Genomic DNA, 16,440 nt, shown 5'->3' on the forward strand with positions numbered 1-16,440 from the left:
ACTTTGTAACTAAGAACAAATGTAAATGCTTGCACGGGTGATGGCACTTTATCAGGGTCTGTGGAAAATCTACAAGCTTTCTGTCTATCTCGGTCTGACTATCTGGGGCTCTCTCTCTTATTGTCTTAACCTCAAGAGAATCTAGCATAGTTTTAGACAGCTTACGAAAATGTAAGTGTAAAACCATTAGTACTCCAATACATTAGCATAACATTAACGTTTATTTAAGTAAATCCAGCAAACGCAAACAACACACGGGCAAAGAGCACCGAGCTATTAAAAGCTCCTCACCACCGAGGAGGAAGTTTCTCACATGAACAGCAGGAACCTCATTATGGCAAACTGCTGTTTATTTCCCCATCAGCATGTACTCCGAGACTGAGAGCTTTAACAAAACTACACAGGAACCTGTAGACTTGGCTCGAGCAGTATATTATCCTTATGATGCTTTTACTGCCGCCCTGTAGCAGTTACCAGAAACAACTACTTACTATAAATATCTAGGGATCATGCCTAGACTTCAGACACTGCTGTAGAAACACAAGAGATGAAGCCAGCTTTCTAAATATAAAAACAGCAGGGGCATAGCCATCACACATCCCCCCACTCACAGAAATTCCCACGTTCATTCCCTCCCAAACTGCCCCTATGGCCCTTCAGACAGAACCTTGAATGCAATGCAAAAAACCTCTCCCCATCCAATGATTTACAACCCCGTAAAAACAAACACACACTCGCCACCAACAGTAGAGGAACATAGAACATAGAGGGAGAGACTCTCCATGTAACCGGCTGGAGCCACTCTGTCGCCAGGCTCACATCAACCCGCTAAAGGATTGACAAAAACACTGTGCCTCAAGTAGGTCAGCTCTCCTCCTGGAGATAATCAAGCCCACTCTGACCCTCTATGTGTGAGCGTTTTTGTGGGAGAGAGGAACTAGGTCAAACACAGTCAGTTGTTACGACTCGATCATGTGCAGGACTTGGTCCCTGCGCATACACCTGCCTGCAACTCGCCCGCATGCACCCTGACCGACACGTGACTTACCAGCGCTTGAGATCTGGCTCTCATCGCAGTCTTCTCATTGCACAGAGAAAATGGGATTTTACCAGCAGGCAAAGACGAACCTGTGAGAAATCTACGAGCTTTCTGTCTATCTCGGTCTGATTGTCTGGGGCTGTCTCCGTTTTCCCTCTCTTCGCCTGTCCGGCGACTGCACAATACACATCAATTATTCAGCGGCGGTCTCTGGGTTTCTAGTGCAAAGCCAATCACAGATGGAGTTCTGTGCTAATGGGCTCCTGCTATACCTGGTTCCTCTGCTCCAAGACGTAGCCCACAGGGAATCAGGTTAAGCTCTTCGAAAACTTCAGACACACACACACATACAGAATGAAAAGCCTGTAAAGTGTCTGCAGTGTAAAACCACAAAATGAACAGGAAGCACCGTTGTGTTTCAAAAGGGGTTAAAAAAAAAGAAGCTAGAGAGAGAAAGAGAGGGATGTGGGGGCAGGGAAAGAGAAGAGACAGCAGCAAAAAAAGCAGCACATGTCCTCTCACCTCAGATGTATGGTGTCCTAAGTGAAGTCCACATGCCTAAAACCCTCATTCATTAGAAACTGATGGAAGCCACACATTCATACACACACACGCACGCAGCCACGCACACACTCATATACACATCCATGCAATGCGATGGCCACTTTGCCAGAGGGCGAAAAGGGGGGGAAAGCATGGGCGGATCACATTTCAAACTTGCAAAGAGAGGGTGGTGCCTATCGCGGCAGACGGGCTGTATCTTGGCCCGTGACCAAATCATCCGGAGAAAGACTGAGAACAAACAACACACTCAGATCAATTTGGCTAAAGCTGCGTTCGCAGCCCTGCTATTACTGCTATCAAAGCGGGTGAATCCCGCTCATTGGTGAGCTAATCACATGACACTGATGTATAAATCCATCAGACCGCACATGCTAATTATGCTCAGGGCTGGTGGGCGGCCCTCCTGAGTGTCATGCGAGGGTGAAATTAATGGAAACTGTGTTAGCTTTTAACGCAAAGTGCCTTAACTTGACACTTGCTAACACTGTTAATTACACACATCTAAAAGTGTTGAATATCAGAAAGAGATCCAGCACTTCCTCAGGCTGTCAATACCATGTGTCCATTAATGAATTAATACATAGCTGTGCTTCAGTGCTTGAATTAGCCTCACCTAATCTGCTAATAAAAACGCTGCATCAACAGCAGGATTTTTCTTGACACTGCAAAAAAAGCACTGTCAAAATTTCAAGTGACATCAAATTAGCAATAATTCATTAAAAAGCTCCAATGTACTTTAGCCTCAAAGACTTACTATGTAGCACGCAGCATCAAGACCTCAGTGCGCACGCCGTCTCCCTGGCCAGCACTGAAGCACTGCGTGTGACAGATACCTTTAATATCAAACAATGAGGGGATGAAATAACTCAGAGAAAATGAGAGATGTCAAGGCTACGGGCTACATGAAATAGGAGGTGAAGAGCCAAATCTGGCTCAAACAGGAACTTGAGCTTCCTTTAACTTTTACTGCAAAGCAGTGAGTCATATCATAACCCTCCACCAACACAAACACATCACTCCAGTCATTCTCCACGGCTTCAGTACTTTACAAATGAGCGATCTTATAAATACCTTGATGCTTTTTTTATTATTAGTATTTAAAAATCTATCATAATACATCATACTTGTTTCAAATTACAAGATATAGGTACGGATAGAGGTAGCCTGGGTTTGTGGTATATCAAACCAGCGGGGAGGTCCCCAGGCTTGAGTTTCTTGTGTATTTGCACTCGTGTCTTCTCTGTAAACCATGTGTGTACATGACATGTGAATTACAGCTAGGTGCTGGAAAGCGATCCGTCACCCTCGACATGGCGGATTGGTTGCTCTCCTGACGTGCCTTCCAGCTGGGCTGATTTACAAGCTGCTGAAAGACTTTCTATGTAGAGCCGGAACATTCCTCGTTGTTGCGTTGAGAGATCCGTTTCACCCCACAGTGTGGCCATTGGCCAATTTCATACTTTGGATAATCTGCTACTCAGTTAACAGCCATATGTCAACTTTATCTTGACATGCAATTGCGTCAAACAACTGTATCTCTTAATTAAAAAAAATAACAATCAGTAAGGCTTGTTGAGTGCAGAAACTTGTTTTAGTCACAAAACTGACTGTTGTATGACTACATATACATAATTGTTATATAAAGCAACATAAAAAATTTGTTAGAACGGAAAAATGACGCAAACTATGGAATTCTTAGAAACAGATTTTAGAGGGAAAAACAAAGCATTGTTCAAATTCCGGTACTTAATGTTTTCTGCACTTCGTGCCAAATCTGCTCAGTAACAGACTTTAAAAACACTTGAATTGAGACACACCTTGCAATTATCTTGTCGCAACATCTTACTCTGAACAATGGCACACTATCTCTGCTCCCGTATTCAGACACAAACATCATTTGGGAAGATTACTTTTTTTTCAGGAAGATGTTTAAATAATAGCAGGCTTTCTGAATAGGGCCATGCAAGGGAGAAATATGTCCTAATAGACAAACACATCAGCTGTCAATCTTTCGACTAACCTGCTCTCAATTAAATATCAGCATGACACGTACAGAGGGAAGAACTCGATTTTGATCTAAATGAGGGGACTGTTGTGACTGACAGGATATTGTTGTAATACTGTCAAAGCAATTGTGATGCTGTGTATAATTAATTACCATATGCTCAATAAAAGCATCTCAGACAAGGTATTTAGCATCCTCTCTAAAGAGGGAGATTTTAGACTAAATAATTATCTTATTGCACTGGCAGTGGGGTGCCAAACAAATCCTGGGTAAAAAGTCTGTCAGTAGCATGTAAGCAGAGAAGATCAGACTTAATAATAGCACACACACATACACACAAACAGATGCAAACACACCGTGGACAGATAATTCCCATAATCACAGATTAATACTGCCAGATAACCCTGCTGACAGAGAGGTCAGCACTCACAAACAAACTAGACTTCATCTACACACATACACCACATCTCTGACACATTCCTGAAGATCAGTTGGTGGTAATGCACAACACGCTTCCAGAACTTTGCACTGATTATATATTTATTTTGTCAATGCACTGTAAAAATCACTTTTCCAATCAGTATGATTATTACCAATATCTTTAAAAAAAAAAAAAAAAAAATCCTCGAATTACTAGTTTTTCCGCATTTTCCATTTTTTTTCCCCGTCAAGAGATCTATATATGTATTATATTAATTTAAATTATATATAAATATATAAATTATAAAATATATAAATTATAAATTTATTATTTATATATTATTACAGCAATAATAATAATATTTCTTATATTTTCATAAAAAAAAAAATACGTTAAGAGTTTATGATTTCATATTAATTTAACATTTATATTTAATAAATATTTTACAATATTCATATTTATACGTTTTGCAAATTAATCTTGTTTGATGGATGTTCTTTTTTTTTATTGGAAAACAAGACAAATATATAGATTAGGATTTTGCAGTGACAATAAATGTGTGCTTAGCGATTTTGTCATTGGGGAAACATCATATAATGAGGTACAAGTCTGTTAAAATTTGCCTATACCACATTTAAAAAATAAATAAATAAGGATTCCAAGTGATCATTTATAGCACTGTAACGTTTCAAATATAACATTAGCCAAAGCTAAAGACATCTTATGACATTTACAGTATCCATTACAGGTAGTACTCTACATTATTTTACGAGAGGCAAATAAAAGTGTAATTCTGAGTGCAAGTGGATGACTTTTGGCCATCCTCACAGCCAAGTGTCAGCTGCATTGTATATCACAGAGACAGCAAAACATGACCGATTCATCCTGCAGCCGGTGACTGGCTCTCTGCGGCCGCCTGATTGTGCATTGATCGTGTAATGTGGGAGTGTCTCGCTCCTCTCAGGCTCTGAGAGCGCCAGACACACTGAACTCCGGTGTGTGGTGTCGGGTGGCCACCCCTCTGTCGCCATCCTGCCTGTCACTGGGTTTTCGCTGGGGCTGCACTTTCTCGACAAATCCCTGACTGATGTGCATATCTCTTCTCTCTCTTTTTCTCCTTTTGCTCTTTCTTTGTGTATTTGCGTGCTGGACGTAGACAGATAAAGAGAGAAAGACTGTGGCATCAGGGAGGACAGTAAGCGAGAGGGACAGAGGATGGGTTTATCAGAGTGAGCCGTGTCACTGCTGTCTGCGTGTCTGGGGCGGCAGACGCAATTATGATTGAGGTAAGATGAACGCCCCCGTGATGCACTGAGAGAGAGGAAGCCTGAGTCATATCTGCTTCCACCCATTTCTTTATGTATAAACTATACATTTCTATATTTGAAATATTGGAGATATCACTGAACTGAGAAATATGCATGTTATCAAAGGAGTGTTATTAACAGCATACTGCCACTATCACACCTGTTCACTGCAACAATATATTTAATAAGCAGTATTTTTATCTTGATTCAAATTATATAAAATCTTTAAAGCAATTTTAATTACTGGGAGTAAGTAAATTAAAAAGTAAAATAAATAAATAAGTCTTAAATGTTAATGTTAGATTTTTGCTAACTGAAATAAAAGTGAAATAAAATAAAATCGACATTCTTAATGAAAGAAAAGAAACAAGTTGTTAATAAGAAGGAATAACTAAAACTGAAATAGAAATAAAAAAATTAAAGCTAAATAGAAATAAACCAAAAAGCTAATAAAAAACAGATAGCAAAATTACTCAAATTAAAATTTAAATGAAAACTGAAAAAATTAAAATAAAAGCTTTCTTAAATATTTTAACAGTACATAAATTAATTATCAATTCTTAAAACAAAAATATTAATTAAAAAATATATATTTTCGCAGTGACCTAAAAATACAAACAAAAACAATTTCAGGAAGCCCAAGGTGTCCTACAGTAACCATGGTTCAAATGGACAGTTTATCTTCATTCTCCACAGCGAGCAGTGTCAGGCCCTTCTCAAATGAAGTACACTCACACACCTACACCCCGGCGTTTGCTGGCCATCTATCTCTGTTTGGCTGATGCCCGTCTGCAATTCACTTTGACAAATGTACAAGAACAGGACACTCAGCTTTGGCTGAGAAGGTCAGGATTTCAAACAGCTAATTAGAAAGCAATGCTGCTCTGCTGATGAATGATTGTTGGAAAGTGAACTCTGGCAACTTATCAATGAATTATTCCGGGGTGGTTCTGGAATGAAGAGAGCTCCCCGGGTTAAAATCGGCAGGAAAAGACAACCTCAGGAGGTTAAATTGCCTCATGACGTCTTAAGGAGATGAGTGAGTGTTGGACAAAAGAAAGTGAGAGGATGCTAATGCATGGCCGTGTGCTTTGATTGCATAATGCCGCAATTAAAGGATTTCCTGTCACATCGCTTAATGAGAAATGTGGATTCATTACAGGCAGAGTGTCTCTGAGTTTTATAAGCAATGATGAGTGAGAAGAAACATTGCAATAAGAAAAGCTGTTCTCACCTGCTGACTTAGGGGTGAACTTGTCACGGTTTGCGGCACACACGGCCAGGAGCCGATAGCCGAGGTCCAAGTCGAAACCCTGCTGCGCTGCCACGCGACTGACAACCTGGGGAAAGAGACCATATGAGTGTTAAAATGGGTCTTTGAGTACTCATGCCATTCATCTGCCTGTGTGTGTCCATTATTTGCATTCACGAGAGAGGTGCAAACAGAGTTATCCGCTTAAAGACTGTAAAAAAATCAAGCTAAGATGTTCTGAACACACTCTTTAGCATTAAGGCTATTGAGTCTTTCAATATTCTACATGAGCTATGTGCAATCAAGCTTCCTTGAAATTCTACCCAAGACTCCCATGAGAAAGGTGAAAACCAGCGGTTTACTCGCATCACCCGGCTACCCCCCGCTTCCTTGTACACCAAATATCTCTCCAAAAACGACTCATAAAAGAGCAATTTCCCTTTTTTAGTGCAATCATATCAAATATTTATATATGTGCATGAATAATGTATTCAAAGATAAAACAGCCACCTCCATGATGCAGAATAGTGTTAAGACTGTGGATATTTGCAGGGCACGACTGATGATCTTTCCCCAGAGATCTGTGTGACTGCTGCGCAGACGTGTGTGTTTGTTCTCTGAAAACCCTGATCCGCAGAGACCACAGCCCGCACTTGGCCCCTTGAACTCGCAGCTCCAGCTTCTTTCAGTGCATCTTGTGGTCTTTCACAGAACAATTCAAAAGTGTGTAAATAAAACCCTAAAGCCACATGTAAGACTGAGAGGGTAGCTGACAATGTTTTAAAGGTAAAGTGTGGCTTTACCTGTGGAATCTCTTAAAGAATTGATCACCCAAAATTGTCATTTACTCGCCACCAAAAAGTGGCATAACAGTAATCAATTTGGATTCCGGGGCTGTATATTCTAATTCAAATAATGCAATAAATTGGTGACCGTAGCAAAACAAAACTTAAATTATTCAGTCCCTCTCTGAGATGCCCTAAATGAATTATGACCCCTCCCCCTACAAAACAAAAAGTAAAAAAGAAAAGCTATTTAATTATTTTTCCCTTTTTTTTTTTTTTTTTTGAGATTTACAGCCCATGGTCCTTTTTTTCTTTCATTATATGAAAAACAAAACAAAATAATAATAAAAAAATTAAGTAACATGGCCTTAGAACATCACAAAGGTGAGTAAAGAAAGACAGAAATAAATTTAAGTGTTCTATTAACTATGAACACTTAAATTGTATATAATACAGGCTGACAACGACAATTTTTTTAAATAGTGGTTAAGGTGCTTATTTTTCATTTTAAAGTTATGGGTATAAATATTGCTCTGAATAAAATCCAGTTTGAAAGAATTCATTTTGTTTCCCCTTTCAATCTCTATTATTCTATCACTCAATCAAAAAATACACACCATAATAAAACGAGAGGCATTTGATCTTTTGCAATATCTGCTGTAAATTCTGAACGAGGCTGAACATGATCTTTAATGACTTCTGTATCACACTGCTGCAGCTGTGTGCTGCATTTATCCACTTACTAACCTCTTCTGAATCAAAAATTGTCATACATCTGCTACCAAGGCGGTGCAACTAAAAAGACAATTCAAACCTTCGCTGACAGATTTCTATTCACGATTTAATGCTCAAATAATAGATTAACAGGATTCTAGAATGGTATCTATGAAACTGAAAATCTAGCCCAGATTTTGTGTTTTTTTGGACAGGCAGCGCCACTGTTCTCTTGCCAAACTTGAATTTCCCTACTTCCCTAGCCAGGCTTGCTGCCACGAGGGCTGGTATAGATTCCACTGGCGTTTAGAAATGCATCCTCTCATAAGCCTTTTCCACATAAACTCTCTTATCAGAAAACAGGCCTAAAATATGAAGGGATTCAACAAAAAAAAAAAAAATCATTCCAGTGACGTGCAATATAATATGTAAGAAAAAAATGGACATTTCTTTTTTTCTTTCTTTCCAGTGCGAGGACCATAGTACTGCACCTATGCAGGGTTGACAAGAAAAGACAATGGAACAGCAGAGAGAGTTGTCATCGCTAAAGCTACTGACAGTTTGGAGATGTCATTTATCATTTGGCTGAGTGCTGATATTGTGCAGCTGGGAGACAATGGAAGAACAGTTCCATATGCAGGTCTGCAGAGAACAGAGAGCTACCTGCTGCCTGAGGGGAAATGTGTAAGACATGTCCACATCTGTCAGCCAACACTTTTATCTCCCCAGTTCTTTAATCTCTCCACCATCCTCACCTGTGGGGAGAAGAACCTCTGCGCTGCTCTCTGAGGGACCCGCAACGCATCAGACAAATTAATTACAATATACACAGCACAGACATACTGTGCATTCTTTTGGAGTGAACGTGTGTGTTCTGGGGACACATTGTCATGTACACACACGACATCAACTCCAGAGAGAGAGGCTGAACCAAACTGCAGCAGCAGCAGCACCAAGGTGGTCTTGGAATACCTGGAGAAAGCTGTATGTTAACATTCCCATTCATCTCAAAAGCAGTGGCTTGGTGCAGAGACCCCGTTGTGAAGTCAGGTTGTTTTGAGCTAATGCTATGTGACTAATCACAAAAACATATCATGAAAATGATGACTGGTCCTGAACTTTTTACTAGTGACTATCTGCTTAAAACTGCATGTACACTACGAGTTATTTTAAATAATTTTGAAGTGTCTTGTGCTCACATTTTTTATTATTACTTTCTAATTATTATTATTATCATCAATGCTGAAAACATATTTTTTTTAAAGGGATTTCTTTCAAAAACACTAAGAATATTTAATTATTCCAGACCAATAATGTACATTAATTCATTAAAAATGTATAAAGAATATATATATTTAAAAAAAAAAGCTATAAAGTAATTCAATCAATAACTTAATGGAAGTTTAAGTATTGGTTTTAAAGGGTTATGGTCACCATTTAAAGAACAATTACATTATTGTTGGCAAAGAGTTGTCATTTAGTTCCAAAGGCTTTAACCATTAGCTCAAGATTAATTGTGAGTTATTTCCCAAATGAGGCCCTATACACTATGCAACATCTAGTATAAGTGTTGTTTTGTCATCCAACACTGAAACATAGCCCTTCCACCTGCAGTACTTAAGGAAAGCTGCAACAGTTAAATGCACGAAGAGTCCAACATTCCATTTATTTATATTTATAAATTGTTTTAGTTAAGTGCATCACTCAGGTATTTTTTTTTTTTTTTACTTTCAGTGTAACCACCTATCTTACACTATTTATACTACAAAATGGCATAGACCAATCTTTCACATACGTTTTGATATCAATTCAGCACCACTAGCATCAATAGACAGAACTACTAATGGTTTAATAATACCTGAATCTGCAAGGTGAGATACTGTAGGAGAAGGTACCTTATTATCAAAAAATAAAACCCTTGAACACCAGCCTCTGGAGATCAGTGGGTGGGCAGAGGGACACATGAAGCGTGACTGTTGCTTTAACCTTCGTCACTGGCCCCTAACATGAGGACAAGACTTCAGCAGCTGCTGTCTTACCGTCAAGCATCCCATAAGGCTTTGCTCAAATGGCCGCTGGAAGGCTCTTGGGTCTCCGCACCAGTCCAGCAGCTCTGTGGCCGCTGTCTGGAAATTGGCCGGATTCTGGAGGTGCTGTTTGAAGAGAAGAAATCATAAAAATTACGAAATCTAGAGGGAAAATCAAGTCAACAATTAAGCATACTTAAAAACGTAATTTTTTGTAATAAAAAATAACACAAAAATATATATTCAATTATCACACTGTTTTGAAAGCATAGCCATAATAGTCCAACATGACAAGTTACCATGAGATAAATATCACATAAATAGCATACTCTCATCATGTATTCCCCCTCATGTCATTCCAAACCCATACAATGATAGTCAATGGGACCAAAACATACTTAAAATCATACAGGTTTGTAATAACTAGAGTGTGAGTAAATGACCATTTTCATTTCGGAGTCAACTATCTTTCATTTTGTAATAAAAATCTGAGCTTCACATTTATAAATATAACTTAATATATTTAAAACATCACAAAATATAATCAACACATCTACTAATATTACTAAGATAGCTATTACTTAACACATTCATATTAAAACTGCATTTAAAATATATTTTATGTGAAAAAGAGAATACAATTTAGACGTTGTTCTAGAATATTCTAAAATATTTCTTTAAAAAGAGCAGCACTTGAAAACCCACTGAAAAAAAATATATATATATATATATATTTATATATATATATATATATATATATATATATATATATATAAAAACATTTGAAAGCATGTGAACCAAAAAACCAACCACTGATTCTGCTCTTTTCTGAATCATATACCATATTCCTTAAACATTTTATGCCATATTTACATCCAGTATTCGACAGGGTTAGGTATTTTCAATCGGCCAAGGGCTCCAACTCCTCCTGCCCTCTGACTCGGTCTCCTGGTCTGAACGCTGCTGTGCATTCTGGGACAGATCCACCCTCCTGACAAAGACCTCAGTGTACTTCAAGGCCTCCTCAAACACGGTATGTCCTAATCCAGACTCTTCATCATCTTTTGTCCACTACGATGTAACATATCTGCACCTCTGAAAGCAATAGTAAAGCAGGGCCGGCCAATAAGGCGAGCACAAGAGGGGGGGCTTTGTGCCAGAATTCAATGAAAAGAGGCTCATTCCCTTTTCCCTATGTTTTTCTTTTTATTTATTGAGCGCCGATGTTGTTTATCCTCCCCTCATGACCGCCCTCCCCCAACCCAAACTCTCCAGCGACCGGTGGCGCACAAGACATGACAAGAAATTTAAACAAACGAGCAATCTGTACACCCTCTTCAGAGCCTTTGCACGTTTAATGCTCTGCGCTGTTTGGCCGCTCTGATGGGGAGACTGCACACTTTGAAGAGCATTAAACTCCGACGGACACCTCCTCTTCACTGGCTCACAGTGAGGAAGCAGCATTGTCTTCCGAGGGCGGCAGAGGTCACCATTTGAATGAGTGGCTTTGGTGTGTATGTTTGTTGACAAAGAGCTCATCTGACAAAGAGCCAATGTCTACTGCCGCAGAACCCTGCTGAGTAAATCCTGCACAGCATAAGGGATATGCAGGGAGAAAATGTTCCCCCTCTCGCCGCAAAAAGCTGGTGGAAAAGAATCTTCGTTTTGAGGGAGGCAATTCTTTGTTGTGTTTAAGCGGGTGTCTGGCTCAGACCGCACAATTATCAGGAACGAGAGGAGGGGATTGAAAGCTGGCTGTTGTGATGGTGGGCACTCAGAGCGTGTGTCAGCAGTGAAGGGTTTTTGGCAGGGTAGCAACACAGGTGTTAATGCAACAGCAGCCAAATCTCAGCACTCCACCTTTCCCCTGCTAAGCACGCTGTGTCCAAACAGAACCTCTGTTGTGATCAGTCACTCCAGAAGCACTGAAGTCTTGTTGCTTGACCAGGCCTGGACATCTACACTTCTGATCATCTATACAACAATATCACTGATTTAATGTTGCTCTTTTTCTTGCTGTCCTCCCAGTACAGTTATAGGAACTAGGCAGCAAAAATCCGTGTGAAGTAATGTCACAACCATTAGAATATTTACATCTAATGTTACATGGAAACCCAGAAACATCATGGTATTTTAAACAGGATTTCTAGGCCAGAAAAGTCATTGATCTTTAAAAGTTTATTTATATTTACACTATTTGTATAGAATAATATATATATATATATATATATATATATATATATATATATATATATATATATATATATATATATATATATATATATATATTTTTTTTTTTTTTTTTTTTTTTTTTTCTAGAAATTTCGCACAAAAGTATTACAATTAAAATAAAAATACTTTACAATTACTATAAAATGAATAAATAAAAAACTATTTTCTTGTCTCTGGTACAGAAAACTACTAAATTTAGAAAATAAAAGTCATATTAGGACATTTTATGGAAATAAATATTCTAATTATTCAGTCACATTCAACACTCTGCCCAGACGAAAGACAAAAAAGGAAGGTCAGGGTCTTGAAATCTTAAGGGCAACTTCTTTCATCAGTTATTAATCTGTCATAGGAAATCCCCGAGCATGAGCTCATTTCATCAGTCCTACACGGGACATGGACCATGAATAACTGCCTCCTCCAGTAGCAGAATACTCTTCAGCAAATTTGCATTCATGTTCCATGTGAATGATAATTTCTTCTTAAAAAGAAAAGACTGTCTAATTAAACCGAGTCGCTGTGCCGTGTTTCACTTATTATTTCTAGTCATTAAATTCCTCCTCATGTTCTTGTTGGAGAATGAACCACGAGGATTGTTCTGATCATCCAAACGTTTATCATGCATTCAAAGGCAAACACTGTGAACGATAAGAGTTTTAGTTTTAGTTTGTAAAATTGAAATGAAGCTCACCAAACAGGGAAAAATACAATGGTGAAAAGGGGGGCACTGTGCTCAGATGCCAGACTTTTACTTAATGTTCTGAATATATATATATATATATATATATATATATATATATATATATATATATATATATATATATATATATATATCAAGTATATGAGTAAATTGAAATGTTTTGATTAATATGCAGTTAAAACTAAAAACTAAATTGTAGGAGAAACTGATCTGGGTTTCGGTTCAATGCAACGGTTCGACTTGAGTTGATTGTGATGTCAGTCTGCTCCTCTCAGACACAAGAGGATCTCAATTTGTGTGATTGACAGCTATTGGCTGCCGACTGCTCAGCGTGCGGTGAGGAAGCCCTCGATGGGATAACAGAGGAATTCTGAAGGCAGGGCTCTGTAAATGAAAGTCAGATGGCAGTGCGAGAGTCTGGTAGTATGAGGATAGCACAAGTCAAAGAAGTCAAGAGAGAAAGTGGTCCGTTTGATCGACATTACAATCACAACATGATGATGTTAGTCATGGGGTCGGATATTATGTTTTACACTACCGTCATTGTAACCAACTGAGTAAAGTTGAGGAAAGAATAGACTGTATGACAGGCAGCTGTATGATTGAGTGACAGGATGACAGAATGATGAAAGGAGGGAAATGAGACAGAGAAGAAAGGAAACACCCCCATTAGATTGAAAGAGTATCAGGTTTTTGACATATTGATGCCACAAACAAGAGAACATTTCCATAGACACTAGAGGTCAGTTAGCCTACATATGGAAGTTTGAAATGTACAGTCGTTTCTAAAACTACTACTGTGTTCTGTGCAAAACTTTATTGCTGTTGTTGTAAAAAAAAAAAAAAAAAAAAAAAAAAACCTGACTAAAATATTATGTGGACATACAATGATAAAGTATACATTAAAAAACAAACACAGTCTCTGCTTAAATTGAGCTCATTGGGACAACACTGGAACTGGACATATTAATAACTGATGACTCTAGCCACACTAAATGTGCCATATCAATATGATTAATGAGCAGCAATCGATTGCGTTTTGTCTTTAGTTTTAATCAGACTCAATCTTCCATGCAAAACAGGGATAACAGTGTCATTTGTAACCAATTAAACAGGCTTAGAAAATTCAGTGGATTCTTACATGCTGTAGACATGATCTTATTAGCGCTAAGACTTGCCTAATTGATGCAGAGACAACAAAGCCTAGCGGAAATCTGTGCGGACATGAAAAATGCTGAACCGTCTGTAATATACAAGTTGGCATGTCAAATATTTCCATAAATCTGTTTCGAGATATGCAAACTGTCACACCTACACAGCACACTGCAATTACCAAAGTCTAGAAGCACAAGACATAGCCTTGGGTCATACCTACGTGTGTGTGTAAGTTAGACTATAGTTGTGAGTAACTTTTTTTTCTCTCGAATGTCCTCTCTGATATATTGAAACATGAGGACATTTGAATGGTTTTCATTATCTGAAGTGCTATTAAATCAGTCAAATCTTTACTTTCAATGCACTGATACCTACTGATGGGCTTAGGGTTTAGAAACGTTTTAAAACCATGAGTCATTATTATACACTACCGCTCAAGTTTGGGGTTGGTAAGACTTTTTCATGTTTTTGAAAGAAGGCTGCATTTAGTAGTTGTAGTATTAGTGCTTATTAATTTAATTACAATGCGGATAGCCTTAAATGCTGACATTTGGATAATACAATACTTACATAAACATAAAATAAAAACCAAGCAAACAGAAAAATACAGCAGTTAAAACTGTAGGATTTTAAAATTTTAAGATCTTTTTTTATGTACCATATGAGAAAAAAATCTAAAATCTTTTCTGGTAAAATCTTACTAAAGTCCCTGAGCGAGCGTACTTAAAACCCATTAAAACCGGGACATTTCAATTAAATATGTTTAAAGGAAAGTGTTGCATTTATTTGTTTAAAAGAAATTGAGAAAAAACAGCAATATGGTGAAATATCATTACAATTTAAAATAACTGTTTTCTATTTGAATATATTTTAAAATGTTATTTATTCCTGAGATTCCAAAGCTGAATTTTCAGCAGTCACTGCTACAGTTTTCAGTGGCACAATGATAAACTTAATGATAATATAACAGAAAAATGTATATATATGTTGAAAATGGTTGTGCTGCTCAATATTCTTGTAAAATCCCTAATAACGTTTTTTTTCCGGATTCTTTCATGAATGGAAAGTTCAAAATAACAACTTCTATAAATATAAATCTTTGTAACATTCTAAATATTTTTACCCTTGATCAATTCAGTGCATCCTTGCTGAATAAAAATATGAATTTCTCTTTTTTTTATCTTATGGTGCCCAAATTTTTGAACAGTAGTAAAATTAGCTCAATTTAAAAGTAAAAGAAGTCTATGGCATGTCTGCATTTAGACGGCTAAGTAGTGTGCATGTGTTTATGTGCACACAGACAAGCGTCGGCTGATAGAGGATGCTTGGAAAACAGCCGAGGAGGACAACAGGGTTCAGACTCCAGCCATATTCGACAACCTGATATGAGCCAAGCTAATGGAAAACTCCAGATTGCCATCAGAGAGACAGTGGGGGCACTCTGAAACAATGAACAGACAGACGGTCATTGTGTCACTGTGGTTCTTGTCTCCTCACCTGTTTGATGCACAGCAGCCTGTCATTGGTCTGCTGTATGTGCCTATCCATCGAAGGAATCGAGTTCATCTTGACTGCTGCCTCTTTCTCTCTACCTGGAAGCCATTAAAGTTCTTCTCTCTGAAAAACGGACAGACAAAAGAGTGTCAGGCTGAGAGTAAAACGGGACAGCACTTCAGCACAAATCTGTGATCTCCTCAACAAGGCCCTGAAAGACACGGAGCGCTCAGATGACATTCCAGTAGTGGGTGAGGAGGAGCCATCCCATCCGTCTTTCATGTTGATCAAATCGCTCCAGTGTAACTCGGACACGCCTCTCAGTTTCTTACAAGTACAACTGTGATCTTCCAAAATAAACTGCACAGCTCGGTAAGGATGGAGCAGAAAAAGTGTGTGAGCGCTGAAAGGAAGAACTGTGACCAATTACTCCCCAATCAGACCTCTGCAGATGCTTGAACACCATCAGTGTGTCTATTACACGCTGTTAAAGGTATCAGGCCTTGGATACAAGGTTATCAATTTAGCCACTATGGGCTGATTTACAGTTGCATTCGTTGGCAAATAAACACAAGGGCTCACTGCGCTGACATGCAGACGGTTTAATTGGTGAGTAACGGGAGCGTCGGGGCTTCATCTCTCATCTGGCCACTTCAGCGAAATCACTCTTAAAATTCCAAGGCACAAATGTGAAAAAATATATATATAAAAATAGGCAGACAGCAAAATTCCCCCACCGCCCACT

General features: G+C 38.4%; 1 protein-coding gene across 6 annotated transcripts in view; it reads right to left on the bottom strand.

The window, feature by feature from the left end:
- LOC128026130 (zinc finger MIZ domain-containing protein 1-like) overlaps positions 1-16,440 on the bottom strand; it is a 123,092-nt gene that overhangs the window by 19,975 nt on the left and 86,677 nt on the right. For 5 of the 6 annotated variants that reach the window (XM_052612882.1, XM_052612883.1, XM_052612881.1 and 2 more), the window contains 3 exons: positions 15,699-15,818; positions 10,127-10,240; positions 6,571-6,676 (listed from right to left, as the gene is read on the bottom strand). In XM_052612882.1, coding sequence (XP_052468842.1) covers positions 6,571-6,676; positions 10,127-10,240; positions 15,699-15,767 — 289 coding nt within the window. In that variant the 5' untranslated portion in view covers positions 15,768-15,818. Of the gene's footprint in view, positions 1-1,561; positions 1,722-6,570; positions 6,677-10,126; positions 10,241-15,698; positions 15,819-16,440 lie in introns of those variants that run through there. The other variant, XM_052612886.1, reaches the window with a different exon arrangement.

This window comes from Carassius gibelio, chromosome A13, assembly GCF_023724105.1.
Source record: "Carassius gibelio isolate Cgi1373 ecotype wild population from Czech Republic chromosome A13, carGib1.2-hapl.c, whole genome shotgun sequence".
Lineage (NCBI taxonomy): Eukaryota > Metazoa > Chordata > Actinopteri > Cypriniformes > Cyprinidae > Carassius > Carassius gibelio.